Source organism: Peromyscus maniculatus, chromosome 4, assembly GCF_049852395.1.
Source record: "Peromyscus maniculatus bairdii isolate BWxNUB_F1_BW_parent chromosome 4, HU_Pman_BW_mat_3.1, whole genome shotgun sequence".
Lineage (NCBI taxonomy): Eukaryota > Metazoa > Chordata > Mammalia > Rodentia > Cricetidae > Peromyscus > Peromyscus maniculatus.
In genome coordinates this window covers 134,591,136-134,612,732 of record NC_134855.1, presented here as the reverse complement: position 1 = coordinate 134,612,732, position 21,597 = coordinate 134,591,136, and the positions used below count along the sequence as shown (strand labels likewise).

Here is a 21,597-nt window from a genome sequence, read left to right as displayed (position 1 = left end):
ACACCACTTCCTCATAGTAGTGCAACAGAAAATCATTGGCAGGAGGAGGGTTTGATCAAATAGGTGTCTAAAGGGTAAAGAAGCCCAGGAACCAGGGTACCAACCAATATATACCAAGGCTATTTGGGAAGTGTGCCACAGGTGCAGTGAGGAACAGGCCCAAGGAACATGAAAACCTGCCAGGGAACAGAGGCCATGGGTTTGGTCAGATGACCATGTGCTGACATAAGAATAGGCCTTTCCAATCTAGTAAAGACACAACAGCCAGGCAGATTTCGACGTTATTTTTAGTTAAAGAAAAAAACAAAACAAAACAGGCTTTCCAAGGGTGACAAAGTTAACTGAAGGTCAGAAGGAAGCTGTGTGGGGGCTTATCATAAGCTCTTCCTCCAAAGCCTGGAAATGAGAACTGACTGGATCGCCAGAGACACTCCTTGTTGGGGTGGGCAGGGCTACCATTGATCAATGGCATGGTCTGTATGGGCTCTTGGGCAACCACCCTGTGCCCACTGACATGATTACCACTATTATTCTGGGGGACGTTAAATTAAGGAATGACACAGGAAGCCGAGACAGTGGCTTGTTCGGTTATTCAGTTGGATTCTGAATCACAATCAGGAAATAGTCTTTATCTGAAAAAGAAAAAACCAGAAAAACAAATCACTAAATATAAACCAGGAGAAAGATAACAGCTCCTTAATCACTAAGCATACAATGCAGGAGGGAAGGAAGCTTTCAGAAGAGGTCGTTCTCCACAGCTGGGAACAGGAGAGAACCTGCAAGTCTTTTTATTGCCTCCTGCCAAGTGACTGCTAGAAAATGGAGTCTTCAATGCAGGGCAGTGGACACTTTGCAACATACTCTTTAATTTTTATGAATAAGTAAGATTTGGGGCTGGAAAGATATAACCTGAGGGTTGATTCCCAGGACTCACATGGTGGAAAGAAACAACCAACTCCTAAGGGTTGTACTGTAATCTCTGCACTTGAGTGTGTGTGCACACATACACACATTAGTATAAATGAGATTTCAATAATATGATTGACAGATGCCTTAGTTTGGTGGTTTTCATCCTGTGAGTCATAACCCCTTCAGATACTTATGATTCATAACAGTAGCAAAATTAGAGTTATGAAGAGCAATGCATTTCATGGCTGGGGTTACCACAACATGAGGAACTGTATTAAAAGGTTTGCAGCATTAGGAAGGTTGAGAATCTCTGCCTTAGTTCATCCTAATAAGCTTATCTGCTGTTCTCTATCTTCTACAACATGTGCCCCCCCCCCCAAAAAAAAAAAAACCATTTTGAAAGGTCACAGGAAGCTATTTGCTTCTTTGAAGCATTTTCCAGTGATAGTCTCATGAATCAGACTCTCCATAGAGGTGATAGGGGCAAAGTGCCATCTGTCAAGGAAAAACAGGTGTTTTGATCATGTTTTATATCAGTTTGTTTATTTTTTGGTACTGAGGATCAAAGCCAGGGTCTTATAAATGCTAGACAAGTGCACTGAGCTATACCCTCAATCCCAAATTCAATTATGGACTTTAGATGCAGGTACTCTGTTCAACACAGCATGTCAATTGAAACTTTGCTGGGCTTAACAGGGGTGCCTCAGATCTGGTGAGGGTTAACAGGGGTGCCTCAGATCTGGTGAGGGTTAACAGGGGTGCCTCAGATCTGGTGAGGGTGAAGCAGTGTGCAACATGGTTTGAACTGGGATCATGCCATGAAAGCTCTGATTTTTTAAAATTTCATTTTGTGTATATGAGTGCTCTATTTGCATGTACAACTCCATGCCAGAAGAGGGCATCATATCCCACTATAGATGGTTGTGAGCCACCATGTGGTTGCTGGGAATTGAACTCAGGACCTCAGGAAGAGCAGCCAGTGCTCTTAAACGCTGAGCCATCTCTCCAGTCCAAAAGCTCTGATCTTGATGACAAAAGACTGCAGGTTCTACAGGTATACAGTAAGGCCATTAAGTTCTGGACACCTGACTGTGTCTCTGTGCCAGTATTTAAGCTCTGTCATGGATAAGCTTTCTCAGGTGGCACCTAAATGAACCCCAGAATCACTGTAGGCAGGTGCTAGTGGTCTACCATTTTACTAATAAACCCATGACAACTGGATGAGAAGACTGAATAAGTGACTTAACAGTTTTGTAGCTAAGCAGTATGCACAATAATGAACAAGCTAACAGCAAAACCAACCAATAAAACCAGGCTATCAAGTTCTAAACCCTACAGTACCACATTAAGTACTCTATGGGAGGCAGTGTTGTAATAATTGTACATTTTAAATTTTAGTGTGTGTATGTGCGCGCATACATGCTGTAGTACACAGGTAGAGGTCAGAAGAGTGGTTCTTGCAGGAACTTTTGAAAGTGGTTAACCTACCATGTGGGTTCTAGGACTCACGCTCAGGTGGTCAGGCTTGGGAGCAAGAGCCTTACTGGCTGAGACATCTGGATGGCCAGGGATGTCGTAGTCAAGGTTGTTTGTACTGCATCAAACAGTAAGGTTAAGAAGTCCAACTATGTCAAATACCTTGATTTGTTAAAACGTGAAGAGTTCAACTTTTGGCCCAGGAAGCTGCAAGCAGCCCGTTTATGTGAGTAAGAAAGAGACTGGACCTCTTCCTTCCTTCACTCCAGTCCCCTCCAAGACTCAGCTAGTCCCAATCCATGCTGGGGCTGCCCCAGGCAATCCTCAGGCATTCTAGCCCTACTGCCTCTGAGGCTCCTGCTCGGAGTTCTTTCTGTATTGACCACAAGTACACAAATCGGTATGCACTACTGATTTTCATCTGAATACCATGTCCCAGGGGCTGGAGATAGGGCTCAGCGACTAGTTAAGAGTACTTACTGTTCTTAGGAGACTTGCAATTAGTTCCTAGCACTCATAGGGCAGCTCAGGTTATCACTCCAGGTCCTGGGGGATCTGGTGCCCTCTTCTGACCTCCACTGGTACTGCATGCACATACATATTCCCAGGCACACATACACAAACATTTAAATACCATTATCTCAGACATCCTTAACTCTACCCCTCTACTACATCCAGCCTAACCCACAACAGGGGACTATCTGCAATGGGAGGAAATTAAAGCCATATGGGGGGCCAGGCATGGGGGCATATGCCTTTGATCCCAACACTTGGGAGGCAGAGGAAAGTGGACCTCTGAATTCAAGGCTGGCTTGGTCTTCTGAGTGAGTTCCAGAACAGCCAGGGCTATGTAGAGAGACCTTACCTCAAAACAACAAAAGCCACCTGTTCAATGTATTTGTTCAACACTGTCTTACAAGTCCCTGCCCTCATAGAACTTACTGTAGAAAACAGTGGAAATGTAGCTAAGTAGTTGGTTAGCAATAAGGAATGATGGCATGTTCTAACAGAACGGTGTGTGAGAAGGCCCCAGGAAGGGAGATGCAGCAGTTCCCAAGAAACATCACACAACCTTCGGCATAACCTGAGTGTGAGTGTGTGAGATGTGCTGACTATAGCCAGGTCAAGTGCGAGCATGTGTACTCCATGCACCTCTCTGTATGCTGCCCATGTAAGTGTCTGGCCATTATCTCCACTGATGAGACACCAACGAGAACTCAAGCACCAACTACCCTCAGGGGCTCTGAATGTCCTGGGCCCCAAGGACAGACTGGAGGTGCTACTGAACTGAGCTGAGACCTGCATGATCAGGACTTCCAGACATCTCTGGACCTTTAGGTGGAGAGAGATTGTCTCTACCAAGTGTCTGTCTTCACGGCACTATGTCATCTGTCCTTTACTGAGTTTCTGGGAGTGCCACCGGGCACCTCAAGTCTGCACTGGTCACTATTAAATGGAAAGATGATTCCCAGTACCAGTTTTAGGGCCATGGAGTCCCACAGCAGGAAGCTGGGGTGGGGGTGGACTTTCTATTCAAATTTGATTGTAAGCTTAGCTCTAACCTGATCTTAACATATTCTTCCTGATGTGTCCCAGAGGATCACAACAGCACCTGATTTTTTTGTTTGTTTGTTTTTTGAGACAGGATTTCTCTGTGTAGCCTTGGCTGTCCTGGAACTCACTCTGGTTCAGAGATCCGCCTGTCTCTGCCTCCCGAGTGCTGGGAATAAAGGTGTGCACTGCCACCATCGCCCTGTACCCCAACTCATAATCCCTAAGCACCTCTGCTCGTGGGATCAGATCCACACAGCTGAGTCTGTAGTCTGAGGTCCCTTCTAAGTTGGACCCAGTCTCACTTTTCACACCTTCCTTCATAGATGAACTGTTCTACCACCTGAGGCACCACCATGTAAGACCTCACACATATCCCAGCCATGGCTGAAATGTCCCAGGCTTGGGTGAAAGACAGGGAGAGAGGTAACCACAGAAAAGTAGTCCTGTAGAACCTGCCTGCCACTCTAGTCTGTGAATTTGAGTTAGACGAGGCAGAGCAGGAGGCAACCCCATCCCTCCTCTGCAGTTCCCATCCTTGGCTCCTCCAAGTGTGAGCATCTCATTACATGAGAATGATCCTAAGGCCTAAACACAGGCATGCTTGTACTACCCAGACAAGCTTTTCACTGATGAGTCAAAATAGCAATCTGCTGCAGTGGGAAGTTGGCTGCATGGGTTGGAGACAGGATTATAAATTCTTTTTCATATACAAAGAGCTTTTCCGCCCCTCTGACTCATGTTTTCCTGGCCCTTAAGATTCAGCTCTAATATCCTGCTTCTGAGAAATCTTTGTTGACTGCCCAAGCAGAACTGACCAACCTTTCCACATCCCAAATTCTTATGGGATTCTTCTGTGTCTTTCTCCCTCATGAAACTACACTTCCCATGTGAGGCCTGCTGAAGACTGCTGGTGGACCACCTAATACTGGCTAGGTAGGCAGTGAGGCAACTCGACTCTTTCCAACCCCCTCAGGCCGACCTTGAAGCTGTGGAGATACCAATGTGCCACACTTTCCAGATAAGCCACAGGAAACCTGCTATGGGTTCTGAAACTAAACACAGAGGTGCAAGAACCCTTACCTGGTGCAACCATAATTTCATTTTTCTTGGATCGGATTCGAAGGAAGGTTAGATCATTCTGGGGGTCAATTTCACGCACAGTGCTCCGTGCCTTCAAGATGAAGTTGTGCATGAGGTTGGCATATTGTGTAGTAGTGGGATTGTCCATGGTGCTCTTGATGGGAATGCCTGTGGGAGAATAAATGGGAACCAAGCAGTTCACTGGAGCCCCTTTCTGTTCACTATCTCACCTCATCCCTATTCTAGAATATTCAGCTGGCAGTTAACAACCAATGCCACTATTTACAGAGGGCTCGTTATATGATAGGCACAGTGCTGACCTTGTGTGCCAGTGCCAGACCCAACCTCTGTGGGTGGTATCACCATTTCCACTCCACCAGACAAGAGGAGAACTGAATGATGGGGTGACCTGCCTAGAGGTACACAAATGATAGGGATTTAAATGTAGGCCTGGCCCAGTGGTGGTGGTGCACGCCTTCATCCCAGCACTCGTGAGGCAGAGGCAGGCAAATCTGTGAGTTCAAGGCCAGCCCGGGCTACAGAGTGAGCTCCAGGAAAGGCGCCAAAGCTATACACAGAAACCCTGTCTCGAAAAACCAAAAAGAAAAATAAATAAATAAAAAAAAATGTAGGCCTGGTTCAACTTCATACTCCTTTCCTAGAGCTACCCTGCCTGCCTGGGTTCAAGTAATAGAAGGGGAGGTGTTCTTCTGCAACACTTAAAGCTTGGACTCAATTATTACTTGGGAAGTAGAGGCAGGCAGATCTCTGTGGGTTCAAGGCCAGCTAGGTCTACACAGTGAGACCCTGTCTCAAAAAGAAGAGATTGAAAAGGAGGAAGAAAGAAAAGAGGTCAGCTTGTGCCAAGATATACCTGACATGACCCATGATTGTTCTTGGCAGGCTGGCTCAGGGCTCAGCTGTAACCATGTAGCCATGAAGCTGCCTCCCCACTCCAGTGGGTTTCTGTAAGCAAGCAGCATTGCTGTTGTTAAAAGAGCCCACTAAGGGGTAGGAGGTATAGTCCAGTGGTACAGAGAGTACTGTGTGTGTCTGAGACCTGGGACCAATACCTAGCACAACACAATGAAACAGAGACAGAGCCCATGAAGTAAGACAGTCCTGACTCCTTAGATTCAACATTCCCCTGTTGTTGGATGCTTAGGCTAGGATTTTACTGGTATAATTAACCAGCCAATGACCATCATTGTGTATCAAATCTCTTTTTGAAGATTGAACAATTAAATGGACATTACTAGGTGTCCTGCTGTCAAGGAGGTGAGGAATGTGGCTCAACCTGATGACCCCATTGGGTCATCAGGAGCCTGTGAATTGGCTGTGACCTCTCAGCTCCATCCAAGAGAAGTCCCAAGTTGACTGGCTGACACTGATGAAGACTGTGGTTTAAGTGACTCCTCACATCCAAGTGGCCAGACATGGGCCCAGGACCCTGTGAATCTGGCAACAAGTGACCAGCTTAGAGATTAGCCAAAGGCAGGCATTCAACCTACTTTAGTTAGGGCATCAGGAACATGTGAAGCAGCTGAGCAGGAGAGGCTTTTGTGAGCCAAGTAAAGCCACAAGAATGGGGTACAGTGGTCATTTGCCTTTAAGGGACCAATGCTGGTGCCTCAGTGCTGCTATTGGGTCCTAGATGGCAACAATGTGCACATCTGAGCCCTATGAGGCCTCTCTACAGCTGTACCTTTCTGAGGGTGGCAGTATCACTGGTACCTACTATAATCTCTCCACAAGTGGATGATGCTAGAGGAAGGACCCTCAAGTCTGATGACATCCCAGGACCATGCAGTTCTCCTTTAGAGTAGTTCTAATCCCAGCACCACACTATTAGGAAAGCAGACATTTTGCCCATCTCCCTCTAGACATCCGTTCCCTCGGAGCAGGACCGAGCCTCATTTGCTCACTAGCATCTGTGGTTACATGTTAAGCATCCACGGATGTTGGTATCTGAGCTGTTTCTGGGGCTTGCTTTCAGTGGTTCAGATAACAGAATGCGTTTGGTTATATATCAAGTAGGCCAATGTAAAGGGGCAAGCAAACTTAACCAATAGTGGCTCCCTCTGAAAAACGAGGAGTTAAGGGAGCAGGAACCAAAATTCAGAAGAATTTCAAACAAGGACAAAATTAAGTCCACATTTAAGGATGACAGAGCTGGGGACCTCACAGATGGCCTACCTAGTTAGTCAACCTAGTTCAGCCCTAGTTCTTCACAAATACTGTGTAGCTTGCAGAAGCAGCTAGTTACTGGGGAAGCTCAATTTCCAGGCATGGTACAATCAGGTGCTCTCAGAGCAAACAAAAACCTGCCCAAGCCGGGCGGTGGTGGCACACGCCTTTAATCCCAGCACTCGGGAGGCAGAGGCAAGCGGATCTCTGTGAGTTCGAGGCCAGCCTGGCCTACTGAGTGAGTTCCAGGAAAGACGCAAAACTACACAGAGAAACTCTGTCTCGAAAAACAAAACAAACAAAAAAACCCCAACTGTTGCTGGAGGGCTTCTCTCCAGGTTCCCCAAGCCCTGCAGTCCCACAATCCACATATAAAATAATCACTCAGACGCTTATATCACTTATAAACTGTATGGCCGTGGCAGGCTTCTTGCTAACTGTTCTTTTATCTTAAATTAACCCATTTTTATAAATCTATACCTTGCCACGTGGCTGGTGGCTTCCCAGCGTCTTCACATGCTGCTTGTCCTGGCGGTGGCTGTAGTGTCTCTCCCCTCAGCCTTCTGCTTCCCAGAATTCTCCTCTCTCCTTGTCCCACCTACTTCCTGCCTCGTCACTGGCCACCAGTGTTTTATTTATATAGAACAATATCCACAGCACCCAACCCTGCCCAAGACCTTTAATGGGGCTGTGAGTAGTCTTTATCTAGCATGTTCAAGGCACTGAGTCTGAGCCCCAGCACTGAAGCAGACGATTTTACCAGACACTGCTGGCTGTCAAGCGCACATTCTGTACTAACCTGGGTGCTGGGAACAGGAGGGCAGACACTTGGGTGTTTACAGTGGAGGGCCTGCACAGTCTACTAGGTACATCACTTCACTACTCCATCTCTTACCCCCACCCCCTTTCGGAGCCCAGGCTCATCAAGCTGTCCTTAACTCACTATGTAGCTGAGGATGACTTTCTTGGGTCACTATCTTCCATGTGCTGGGATTACAGGCTGGTGCCACCAGGCCAAGTGCCTACTTATCTCTCTCAATCTCAACTTCCTCGTTGGTAAAATGGGCTATGGTTTAAAAAAAAAAAAAGACTCCTTACCACTGCTCACTCCCCACCTCATTATATCACCTTGACTGACCTACAATCATGATGTGGACCAGAACAGCTTGGAATTTGCTATGGTCGTCCTCTTGAGTACAGACACAGCAGATATACTGCCATGCCACACCTGCTCCTTCTTCTAAAATCTTTATATATATGTATGTACTGCGTGTGCACATATGGGTACTGTACATGCAGGAGCCTGCGGCGGTTAGAAGAGGGATCAGATTCCCCGAACTAGAGTTAGAGGTGGTTCTAAACCACCATGGGTCCTCTGCAACAGCAGCAAGTACTCTAACCACTGAGCCATCTCTGCAGCCCTGACTGGAGCTTCTTCAGAGATGAGATCTGAGGTGGTCGTGGGAGGAGGGTGACACTGGGAACAGTAGGAGGCGCATTCTAAGTAGAGTGAAAACATGGACTAAGGTCAGAGGATGGACTTAAATGACGGAAGACTGCCAGCTTTAGCCATCTCCTTGGCCTGCTCACAACGACAAGCTGTGTTTGCAGCCTCAGCACACTGGGACTCAGTCTGACGCCCTAGTCTGTCAGCTAGCCATCTGTCCACACTGGGTCAGAGGTCAGGAGCGGGCTATGAGGCTCGGCTGGCGCTCTCCCCGCTGTCTTTTGGATCGGTTCATGAACCTCTCTCTAGGCTGGCTCCTCATTTCGGAAAGTGTTAACACTCCATTCTCACAGAGCTGTTCAAGTGTAATGACGACTAGAAACCTATTCTTTTCCACATACTATCAGTGTTGACGTTACCATATTAGTCATGGAAGGAGAATGGCATCTAACGTGTTCAAGTTTGCTTTTTCCTCTAGTAGGCCATCTTGGACCACACTCCTCAGTGTGGAATTTTCAAATCAGGGCTAATGGTACCACCGAGGCTTTTTTCTTTAACAAATCCACTGCTTCAGATCCAGTGCCTGTGCTGGACGGACAGCACGGGTTCCAGTAGTGACGCAGACAAGGTCTTGCCTTCATGGTTCTTTCACAGCTGAACTGCTGATGTCAGCAGCAATGTCCTGGTATATACCTGTCTTCTCCTAGCCCTACAGAATGGTTTATATTATTTTTGTATTTGCTAGCAGGTTAGTTTTAACTTTTGTCTTTTCGGTCTTTCTTTGGTAAATAAGGTTTTGCTGGTGTTTTTGAGACTGGGTCTTACTATGCAGTCCTGGCTAGCCTCGTACTCACTACCTAGAACATGCTGGCTTTTAATTCAGAGATTTGCCTGCCTCTGCCATCTGAGTGCTGAGGTTAAGGGTGTGTGCCACCATGCCTAGCTTTTTGTTTTAAAATTGGTCAGGCTTCTGGATGGTGGTATCAGCAGCTTAAAGCTTCCAGAGTTCTGGGATTACAGGTTGTGCTCACTTACCCACTATATTGTTGCTAGGGGTTGAACTCAATGTTCCCTGAGTGTTAGACAAGCACTCTACCAACTGAGCTCCATCCTTAGTCCCAAAGTTGTAGATTTTAAAACAAGAGCTTTAAATGCATGCCAGGCAAGCTGTGTCTACTGATGTTATTAGTGCATTAAGGTTATGGGGAAGACCATTTTCTGCTTACATCTGAGGCCTGTTCCACAAGAGGAAATTCATGCTTAGTTCTATAAATCTGGTCAAAAATGCCTGGCTTGGGAGGTCATAAACCCTAGAGGAGATACTACTATGGTTATTTTGTTAAATGGACATGTTGCCAAACTGCCTTCTAAATATTTATGTTCATACCCACAGATGAGTGCCCCTTTCAGCCTTGGCCAAAGAAACCTTTCTACAGTGGGCCGCACTGCAGATAGCCACAGCTCGTTAAAGTGCTGAGAATGAGTGACTTCTGAGTGCTCAGCCTAACCCCTGCTCAGGGGACATCAGGAAAGAGGGTGAAAAGGCTGGATGAGCTAGGGAGGGACGAGTTCTGGTAAAATGCTGTCTCCTGGACGTGACATGGCCACTGCACTCACCAACTCACTGCCACTCTGGTTCCCACGCAAGTCCAAGCCATTAAGATCAGCCAGCATTCTTGTAGGCGGTGCTAATTAATTAGACTCAGTGGGTTACAAAACAGAACAGAAAAAGAGCACATGAGGATGAGGGGAGACAGCTGAGTGTTGTTGGGAGAGGACACAGCTGGACATGGGTGCGATCAAGACACCCTGAATACATGAAATTGTCAACAATTAAAGATAGTTTAGCCAGGCGCACGCCTTTCATCCCAGCACTCAGGAGGGAGATGCAGGCAGATTCTCTATGAGTTTAAGACTAGCCTGGTTTACCGAGTGGGTTCCAGGACAACCAGGGCTACACAGTGAAGCCTTGCCTCAAAAAACAAAAACAAAACAAAACAAAAAAATTTAAAAAACAAAAAAAGCTCTAAAATGACAGAGTGGTGACCCACACCTGGAATCCTACACTAGCACTTGGAAGGTGGAGGCAGCTTACAGAGCAAGATCAAAGCCAGTTTGGACTCCATGAAACCCTGTCTCAAAACTCTGTGTGTGTGTGTGTGTGTGTGTGTGTGTGTGTGTGTGTGTGTGTGTGTGACGGCTCAGTGGGTAAAGGTGCCTGCCATGCAAACATGGTAACCCGTGTTTGCTCCCCAGAGCCACACAAACGTGGGCTAGTGTGCATATATATAAATTAAAATTTAAGAAGAGACAAGTGGTCTGGGAAACACCATGGCCTAGAGGCATGAAGCATGTGGTGGCTGCCTTCAACCTAACAAGGGAACCTGACCAGGTAGACTTGACATCAACAGGTGTCACAGGGGTCAGAAATGAGTGTGAAGTGCTTTACACTGCTCAGTGTGAGTAAATCTCTACAACCATTTACAGAGATAAACAGGTAAGTGAATTGTCAGGCCGTCCTCACAGGTTGGCAGGGAAGCAGGGCAGCTTCTCAGAAAGCACAGCCTTTGCCCTCAGGGCTGCTGGGACCACCATGGCCCACAGACACTCAGGTGCACTCAGACTGACATTTAAATCCTGGCTCTGCAGACGAGAGAGAGAGGATCTGGGTTCGAGTCCCAGCACTCACTTGGTAGCTTACAACCTTCTGTAACTGCAGTTCTAGGGGATCCGACACTGTCTTCTGGCCTCATGCACTGCATACACAATGTGCATACTTACATGCAGGCAAAACACCCTTATTCAGAAAATAAAAAATCCTAGAAAAGATCATGGCTTTGAAATGAATTTCTAAATTCAAGTTTTGTCAATAAATAGACAACAGGGCTGCTTGAAGGGAGAAAAGCACCTGTCCTTGGATTTGGCACACTGCGGCGTTTCCTCCTAGTTCCCCTCACACGCCTCTCGTGCAGGGAGAATCAGCATCCGCATCTTACTAGCCATTCAAGTAAGCTCATTCCCCAAAGACAGAGATGGAGCTCTAGAAAACCCCCAGAGAACTACCCACAAAAAAGCAGAATCAATGCAGATGGATACATGTTATCCCTCCAGTGAGCACACAAGAGTAGCAGCAACATAGATTAATCAACACTGTACTTAGCTGGGCGTAGTGACTCAAGTTTGTAACCCTAGCAAAAACAGACTCAGATTGGATTGCCATAAATTCTAGGCCACCTTGGGCTACACAATGAGTTCCAGGCTAGCCCAAACTACAAAGTAAGATACTGCCTCAAAAATACTAAAAAAATTGTACTGACATTTCAAATTTTTGCTTAAAGGGCTGAAGGAGCAGTTCAATGGTAAAGCACTCACTTAGTGTTAGGCCTGGGTTCAATTCTTAGTGCTAAAAAAAAAAAGGATTTTGCTTATGTGAAATCTGCAAAACAAAACCCCAAGGCAAAGAAATTTAAAAGAGTAACAACAGTCAGGTGTGATGGAAAACACCTTTTTTTGCTATTGTTTTTTTCTGAGACAGTTGTCCTGGAACTATGTAGCCCAGGCTGGCCTCAAACTCCGAGATCCAACCAGCCTCTGCCTCCCAAGTGCTGGGATTAAAGGCGTGCGCCGCTATTCCTGGCTCTGATGGTGCACACTTTAATCCCTCAATCTGTGAGTTTGAGGACAGTGAGACTTTATCTCAAAAAACAAAAGTCTTAGCAGCTTTGAGTATCACATGAGAAATAAGTCTGGTTTTTCACAAGGGCTGAAAAAAGCCTGGGTTATTGACAGCTGTGAGCTGTCAGTGCAGTGGACCTGAGGAAACATTCTCCTACTTACTAAATTAAGATTTCTAAGACAAGTGGTAAATGCCTATAACTCCAGCACATGGGAGGTGGAAGCAGGAAGATCGTGAGATCCAGGACAACTGAGGTTACGCAGCAAGACCTTCTCTCAGAAAATGGGAAATCCCAAGAAGAGTATCAGAATTTTGGAAATGTTGGAAACAAACAAAACAATCTGGGTTTGTGAAGGGACTGAGGAAGGGCTATGCCATGTGGTGTCAGCTGTGTTCTGGAAGCCTGCCTGGGTGTAGGCCGTGGATCGAGGACCTACCTTCCGTGTTCACCACGATGATTCCCTGAACTCCTTTCTGGCTCTGAAGTCTCTTGAGTGTTTCCTCCACCTCTGCCTGCCAGAAAAGGAGAGCAAGGTTAGCTCTTCAATCCCAGCAGATGAATGACACACTCGTCTAACAAGCAAGGAACAGCCAGGCATTTGGCGCTGCCCCAAAGCTGCCCAGGCCAGGCCCACGTAGAGTGCTCCTTAGGCCACCACTGAGCATTGCTTCTGGCCCTTTCCCACCAGGCAGTTACCCACTCCCTGCCCATCAGCTATCTGAGAACTGACACACCCAGGACCCACACATATGGTACATTACTCTGATGATTTGAAAAACAAAATAAGAAGGAGGCACTTTGTTATTTGTGGATCAGGCATCAAAAACGAAGAAAATACTGCAAAAGAGCAAAATGACCCCACAAACCTGGTGACTTCATCTGTCATGGCAGACAGGGTAACACTTGGCATACAGGCACAGGAAATGTGTCTTAGGAAGGGGCTTATTAATTCTGATCATCTAGACACTGCACAAGGTGGAATTTGTCAACACAACAGACGGATGTTTAGAGTCTTCCTCTGTCATACGTGATTCTAACTTGTCACTTTGAGACTTTACCTTTCCCTCTACTCTCCATCTGCACAGTCACACCTCTTGTCTATTTTTTGTTGTTTTTAGGACAGGGTCTCTATATAGCCCTAGCTTTCCTGAAACTCACTGTAGATCAGGCTAGCCTCAAATTCAAGGAATGCCTCCCTCTGCCTCCTGGGTACTAGGATTAAAGTGTGCAACACCACATCTGGTTCTCCACCATCCCCTTAAAGAAAAAAGAGGAAACCAAAAAACAAAAACTTACAAGGCTTCTTCTCTAAAGCCCAACAGTCTTCCAGAGCTCCTGAGACATCACCTCTTCTCTGAGGCCTATATTCAATGATCTTGCCCCCAACTCTTGAAGCCCTTGACTGTACTTCTGGGAGACTGTATCAGCGACTGTGTCCAACTGCTCAGTCTCTACAGTGCTCAGCAGAGTAGGCGTCCATGAACAGAAGCCTAATTGATCTTTCTCTCCCCATGGCTGGGAACCCAGTCTTGAAGTATGCTTTTTCTCAGGGTGCTGCCTCCAGTTCAGAATCTAGTTAAGCTCTTCAAAGGCAGAGAGTTGGGCCTGGCATGTGAATCTCCACGAGTTCAAGGCCAGCCTGGTCTATATACCTTGTCTCAAAAAAAAAAAAAAAAAAAAAAAGCAGATGGTCTTTGAAAACAGAGGTACTATTCACAGAAAGAATGGCTCCCTGTTTCCTGGGACAAGGGCTGGGGCTGGGCGCTCCTGGACAACTGCAGGCCGCACAATGGATTGTTCTCGGGAAAGCATTGTCTGACAATCCAGTCACCACCAGCCACTTCCTGTAAGAACAGTGCCAGATGCTGCAGGGATGGGAGAGGCTCCTCCTACAAGGTGGCAAGCAGCCTGATGTCGCTAGAATCTAGAAGCTGTGTAGAGGGCAGGGCTGGCTCTGTGGAGGAGAGTACAGGGTGACATGCATGTCTGAGATCCGGGCCATTTCAGACTTTTTCTGACCTCCTCCTAGGTGCTAGGTGCTGTTCTGGATATGAAGGGGAACACTATAGGTAGGTCCCAGTCACCTACTGGAATCCTACGGAAATCCATCCTATGGAAACAACCCCAAAGACAAAAGGAACGGGACAAGATGTCTGCTGCAGAAGCAAACAAGAAATGCCCAGTAATCAGGAAAGGGCCAAGAAAGACACAAACATCACGGCCAGTGATGGTTCTTTCCCGTTGAGAGATGAGGCCATGAAACCACCTCCAAAATTGGAGATTGGTATTCCACAAAAACAAAACGCAAAAAGTGTTCCCCAGGTGCTACAACTTCCTAGAAACAACAAGAAATCTTGAGATTAGGAAAACAAAGTCATACAGAACATGGAATTATAGATTGGGTTTATTTTCCTTTTTCAAAACAGTTATTTTTGCTGGCCAATGTGGGTCCCACATATAAACCCCTGCATCTGAAAGCCAGAGGCAGGAAAAAAAAAATGAATAAACATCTAGTCAGCCAATTGTGGTGCTGTAGGTCTGTAATTCCAGCACTTGGGAAGTAAAAGCCTAAGAAAGACCAGAGGTTTAAATAAAGGTCAGTATTAGCTATGTAGCAAATTTAGGATTAGCTTGGGTTACATGAAATACTGTCTCAAAAAAGATAAATAAAAATACTGACAAAACCTTCACCTATGTATCTTTTTTTTTTAAATTCTACTACTACGCGCACACAGCACACACACACACACAGCACACACACACACACACACACACACAATTTACTTGGGGCTGCGGAAATAGCTCAGCATCAAGAGCACTTCTGCTCTCGCAGAGGACCTGGGCTCAGTTCCTAGCACCACATGGCAGCTCACAACTGTCTGTAACTCCAGTTCCAGGAGATTCATCAAACTCTTCTGGCCTCCTTGGGCACTAGACCCACATGTGATGCTCATACACACAAGCAGGAAAACACAAATGTTAGCTCCATTCCCTCTGAGAGGTCTCTATGGGGGCTTGACACACTATCTTTTTGTTTGTTTTTCTATGCAGCCCTGGCTGGCCTGGGACTCCCTCTGTTGGCCAGGCTGGCCTTGAACTCACAGAGCTCCACCTGCCTCCGCCTTCCCCCAGCAACACACTCAACATCTTAAGAATATGTAACCTGTATGTGGTAGCTTGAATTAGAGCGGCCTCCACAGGCTCCTATGTGTGAATGTGCGGGCCCCATTGGTGAAACTGTTTTGAGAGTATTGGGAGGTGTCGTCTTGTGGGAAGAAGTGTGTAACTAGGGCAGGCTTTGAGGTTTCAAAAGACTCAGGCCATTCCCAGTCTCTGCTCCAAGGTGCAGGACAAGATGGGAGCTCTCAGCTGCCCCTGCCCCATGCCTTTGCTGGGCCATCACAGGTCTCTCACCCTCTGAAAGCACAGCCCAGGTGGAACACCATCTTTTATAAGCTGCTGTAGTTAGCTGAGTCCTTGGTTCCCAGTTGTGAACTGCTGGGAAGGATTAAGAAGTGTGAACTTACAAAAAGGTGTGAATTTGTTGGAGAGGGTGTGTCACTGCAGGTGGGCTTCGAGATTTCAAAAGCCTGTGCTAAGCCCTCTGTCTGTCTGTCTGTCTGTCTGTCTGTCTGTCTGTCTCTGCTTGCTCAAGGCCTGTGGATCAGGACTTAATGCTCCCAGCTACTGCTCTAGCACCATGCCTGTCTGCTTCCTGCCATGATGACAGCAGACTCACCCTCTGAAACTGCAAGCCAGCCCCAGTTAGCCTTTCTTTCATGAGTTGCCATGCTCATGGTGTTTCTTCACGAACTAGAAGATAACTAAGACAGTCCAGGCAGGCCTCCAACTTGTGGCCTTCCTTCTGCCCCAGCCATATGTTTCACTTCTGTGGAGACAGGGCCTAATCCTGCAGCCTGCTTCAATCTCTAAGATTCGTTTGTTTGAGTCTGTGTACATATGTGTGCACAGTTGCCTGCAGAGGACCAAAGACAGCGCAGGCCCCTTGGAGCTGTCCGGAGTTAAAGGTATCTGTGAGCTGCCCAACAAGGTGCTGGTATCCAAAGATTAGTCCTCATGACTGAGCAGCAAGTACTTTTACCCACTGAGCCCATGTCTCTATTACCCCCGATTAAGCTAAATCATGGGAAAGAAATGTACTCTCTGCAAGGGTGAAGAGGAGACGAGTCAGGCATTCTCTATTGGATGTATGTCCATCAATGAAGCTCCAGGGTTTGTGGGGTCTGGTGCCACCACACTCAGTAGCTTACCATTTAGGAAGATCCATGGGCTCAGGCCAGCCTGAGCTACATAGTGAATTTAAGTTCTGTCTGAGTTACGTAAGGAGTGTGTTTAAAAAAAAAAGGTAGATAATGTAGTTCAGTGGTAGAACATTTTCCCAGCAAGCATGAGACCTTGAGTTTCATCCACAGTATAACAAAATTTAACAGAAAACAAATAACTTTAAAAACATTACATAAAATGATTAAGGAAAACAAGAAGTATCCAATAAGAGGTAGAAACAATTCTAAGATAAATTACAAACACCTTGTAAATGAATGAAAAGTCATAGCAATACAGCACTATTTTAATGCTGGTTTCATTAACGCAAAGCTCTTGAGGTCAATAACCTCATGGGAAAGCTATACAATACAGTGTAAGAACTCTAAATACTGGTCTTTTGCCTCAACTTTGAAAAGTATTATTATAAGGAAATAATCTAATGAATGTAAAAACAAACAAAAATTATAGACCACAGCATTGACTTTGAGTTAAGGACTGGACTTAAGCTTGTACTCCAGTGAAATAGTTTGCCAAATTCTAGTTCAGCCGTGGCTAGGCATGGTGGTGTACACATTTAATCCCAGCACTCAGGTGTCAGAAGCAGTAAGTCTTTGTGGGTTCAAAGCTGGCCTGGCCTCTATTGGACAGCTAGTGCTCCACACTGAGACCCTGTCAACACACACACACACACACACACTTTACCAAATATTATATAGTAAATTAAAATAATTTATCATAAAGATGATGTAACAACATGATTAAATACTTTTGGACATTAAATAAAAGCCAAACATGAACATCCTGAAAGATACACATGTGAAAAAAAGAGGAGGAAAAGGGGAAAACAGCTCCATGGTAGACTAGCAGTTCCTACCAATCTAGACTGTCCTGCAGGAACACTGGGAGGGGTGTCCAAGACCAGGGCAGTTACCACAGCACTGTCTGCAGAGGAAACTGTAAACTAAGTGTATATATGGGCATAGGGCACTATGCAGCCTTAACATGAAGTGGGTTTGGAAAAGTGTGTGTGTGTGTGTGTGTGTGTGTGTGTGTGTGTGTGTGTGTGTGTGTTTGAAATGAATGTGAGTGTATGGCCTTGGGGTTCAAATCCACAGCCTCTTGTAATGATAGGTTTTTTGTTTTTGTTTTTTGAGAAGGGTTTCTCTGTGTAATAGCCCTGGCTGTCCTGGAACTCACCATATACACCAGGCTGGCATTGAACTCAGAAACCTGCCTGCCTCTGCTTCCCAAGTGCTGGTAGTAAAGATGTAATCCACCACACCTGGCAGTGGTAGATTTTTTTAAGTGAACAGAGGAATGAATGAATGAAAATATATGTATACATATTATATATATACATATATATATATACATTTATTTATTATTTTGTGATCATGTCTATGTGTCTGTAGGTTTGTACATATGAGTGTAGTGACCCAGGAGGCCAGAAGAGGGTGCTGCTTCCCCAGAGCTGGAGTTAGAGGCAGTTGTGACCTGCCTAATATGGGCTTTAGGAACCTAACTCTGGTCCTCTGGAAGAGTAGTATGTGCTCATGATAACTGAGCCACAGCTCCAGACCAGAATAAACATCCTTATATGTATCATAAGGTAAACATGGCAAACATTCATAAACTGTTCCAGTCTAACATTGCTGGGTGTGATGGCACACAGCCCAAATCCCAGCACTTAAGAGGTAGATGAAGGATTGGAAGTTCAAGGTCACCCTTGGTTAAATGGCAAGCTGAAGTAGCCTGGGCTTTAAAAGGCACAAAGTGTAACATAGTCCTCATGTACCAAACAATTCCAGAAGGAAGCGCACCCAAATGTCAACAGTGTTTAGTCTGGGAGAGTAAGAGGGGACCACATGCACCTCTTACAGATTATATCCCACAGTGCTGCATGAGTACATTTAGAATGTTCATCTCAATATGTAACAATTTTATGAGTGCAAACCACAGCACAGTACTGATTAGAGGAAGCTACCACTTAAGTGTGAAAAAACAGGGCACACACACGCTTGTATAAACATACAAGAACCTGGCTGTACCTGAAGGGGGCTGAAACTGGAGTTAGGGGTGGATGAGACATACTTTCCACTTAGAGCCCTTTGTATTTCTTAAAACTGTGAATATGCAATTCAATTTTTTAAAATTATGTATTTATTTTATGTGTGTGTGCTAGAGTATACACACATGTGATATGTACATGTAGGAGCCTGCAGAAGCCAGAAGGTATCAGATCTCCTGGAAGTGGAGTTACAGACCACTGTAAGCCGACATGTGGGTGCTGGGAACTGAACCCTTCTGCAAGATCAACAAATGCTCTTAATGACTGAACCCATCTTCCCAGTCCCTTATTAAAAATGTTTACAGTTAAGTGTTGTGGAAGATAACATTGCACAGATGTGAAGCAATATTGTTTTGGGTGATGTGGAGACATTCTTTGTGGTAGAATGAAAAACGAACCCTCAATTGAACAGTCGATGGTGGCTACAGCAAATAAAAACACAGTAAGCAATGTGCCTAGGTAGTTGCCTCTAGGCCAGGGGTTGGTTCTCAACCTTCCTAAAGCTGTGACCCTTTAACACAGCTCCTCATGTTGTGGTGACCCCCACCACCACCACAAAATTATTTCATTGCTACTTCATAATTTTACTACTGTTATGAACTACAATGTAAATATCTGACACACAGGATATCTGATATGCGACCCCTGGGAAAGGGTCGTTCGACCTCAGGGGGCCTTGACCCACACGTTGAGAAACAGTGCTCTAGACGCTGCCTTTCTGTCTTCCCTCTCAGTTTCTTGTATAGCTGTAGTTTTGTGGGGGCTGAAGAGATGGCCCGAACGCTTTTCCAAAAGACCCAAGTTTGACTCCCCAGCACCCATATGGTGGCTCACAGCCATCGGTAAATCCAGTTCCAAAGGATCCGACCCCCTCTTCTGGCCTCGGCCAGAACCAAGCACGCTAATGGTGCAGACATGAACATAAGAACTGAAAAGTTTCTAGTCAAGTTCTTGTTTTGCGACACGGACTGGTGTTTATGGCCCCGGCTGGTCTTGAAAGGGCAAATCCTAGCCCTCCTAGTGCCGGAGCATGAGGCGTGCACCATCATGCCAGTCATAAACAAGATTCTGAGGTTTGCTTTAACGCTGGAAACGGCCTTTGAAACTCTGGACAACTCGCGAGGATTGAAAGCACCACCCTGTAAAGACAGGCAGACGGTTTGGGGATCCCTCGGGATGGGACCCGTGGGTTCCTAACCCGCGCACCAAACTGAGCCCACGGGCGGCAGTCAAGCTTGGGGCGTTCGATCCCCGGGCCCGACTGACTCTGGATTCCAAGTGTGAAGATGGAGCTAATGGCCGTACCCACTTCACAAAGCGGAGGAGGAAAGGCAACGCACGCAGAGTGCCTACCGGACTCCAGGAAACCCTGCAGCCTGGCTGGGATTGCCCCAAACGGCCCAACACACGACACCACAAGCGCACCAGAGGGCGGGCCTCCGGGGCGTCCCCTCACAGACCGGCTTCCGGGCAAGGGCCTGTGGCATCCGGTCGCCCCGCCTCGGCCGGGACTAGAGGGCCGCGCTGCGGTGCCGCGAGGCGACGCTCAGCGACTAGGACCCCGGGCGGCGACGGACGCGCGCCTCTCGCGGGGTGGCCGCCGCCCGCTCCCGCAGCCCCGGGTGGACACTCACCATCTCGGACCGATCCAGCAGCTCCGAGTCCGCGACGCCCAGCGAGCTCCCCGCCTTTCTGAGCCTGCGCGCAGGTCCTTGTCGAGACGGACAGCCCGGGCAGCCTATCAGGAGCCAGTGGGGGACAGGGGCGGGCTGACGTGAGTCAGCGGGACAGGGACGCTCCCATTAGGAGAGGCTGGAGCCGCTGTGGGCAAGATTCCGGGTCTCCAGGTCTGTCTTCAATATTTAACCGAGGTCCCCGGGCGGAGGCCGACTGTTGCTGATTGAGGCAGAGACAGGAGCCCAACTGAGTGGGCAGCCCCGAAGCTGGGCATCTCAGGAGCAAGCTCTGGGATGAACAGGTCAGCACTGCCCTGCGCGTTTAAGATTTAGGGTTGCGGACTCCGCCGCACTCCTGTGTTTCTTTGGAGAATCTTTACATCTCTGCCCTACTATTTTCTCGCCTCTAAAAGGGCGAGATTTCCCAGAGTCCTGTCTTGTCCTCTGCTCTTTAAGTTTACTCTTGCAGGTTACGAACAACATTCGGGTTTCTAACAGAAAACTTAGGTTTAAAACACTGGCTCGGAACCCTTCAGGAAGAACTCAGATAATCAAACACGTCAAACAAAAGGCAACTGTCACCTAGGTGATACCGATGTTGCAAGGGAGAGCTGTCCCCATTACTCATCTGACATGTGGCGGCATGGGCAGTGGAAGGACCCCCCCCCCCCTCCACCCCCAGCCCATCAAAGCCCGAGACTGCCGGAGGAGCTGGCCCTGGGGTCCTAAAAGCGGGAGAGCTGTCCCTGCCCCTCACCAGCTTCAGCACTCAGGAGAGGGGCCCCTGCACCTCGCCTAGGCAACACAGTAGAGTTGGCCCTGATGCTGTAGGTGGAGGGCACCAACCCTGAGGGCATGAAAGCAGAACTGACCCCAATCCTTGCATTGCTACAAGGGTGAATTAGACGGGGCAGTGCTGGAGAGCTCACCCTGGTGGTGAGGACAGGGAAGAACTGGCAGGCTGACCAACCCCGAAGCTGTCCAGGGCCCAGAACCAGGGTTATGACTTGACCTGCCCCAACATCCACCCCATCTATGATCTGCTAGAGCAAGTGAAGAGGCCTGACCCAAGACCCAAAGCTGCAGGATCTTCACAACAGAGAGCAACAGCAGGATATCCAAGTGAGGGCCCAGCATCGATAGTGTAGTAGAAACCAGAAGCCTGGAACCAGACTCTGCAATGAACACTTGCAAGTAAAGATATATGGACAAAGTGATTACTGTGTGACTCACTGTGTC

At 47.0% G+C, this 21,597-nt stretch overlaps 1 protein-coding gene across 1 annotated transcript; it reads right to left on the bottom strand.

Moving 5' to 3' along the window:
* Positions 1 to 269: 269 nt before the first annotated feature.
* Positions 270 to 20,561, bottom strand: Dynlrb1 (dynein light chain roadblock-type 1). The gene is made up of 4 exons (XM_006988245.4): positions 20,317 to 20,561; positions 12,767 to 12,842; positions 5,020 to 5,187; positions 270 to 632 (listed from the first exon to the last, which is right to left on the bottom strand). Exons 1-4 carry the CDS (start codon positions 20,317 to 20,319, stop codon positions 589 to 591), a joined length of 291 nt encoding a protein of 96 aa, XP_006988307.1. The 5' UTR covers positions 20,320 to 20,561; the 3' UTR covers positions 270 to 588.
* Between the last annotated feature and the right edge of the window lie 1,036 nt (positions 20,562 to 21,597).

Excerpts from the sequence above, each read along its gene's own strand:
- Dynlrb1 (XM_006988245.4), bottom strand. Across the intron at positions 5,188-12,766 it reads CATCGTGGTGAACACGGAAG|GCATTCCCATCAAGAGCACC; the intron begins GTAGGTCCTCGA and ends ATTCTCCCACAG. Across the intron at positions 633-5,019 it reads TGAAATTATGGTTGCACCAG|ATAAAGACTATTTCCTGATT; the intron begins GTAAGGGTTCTT and ends TTTCTTTTTCAG.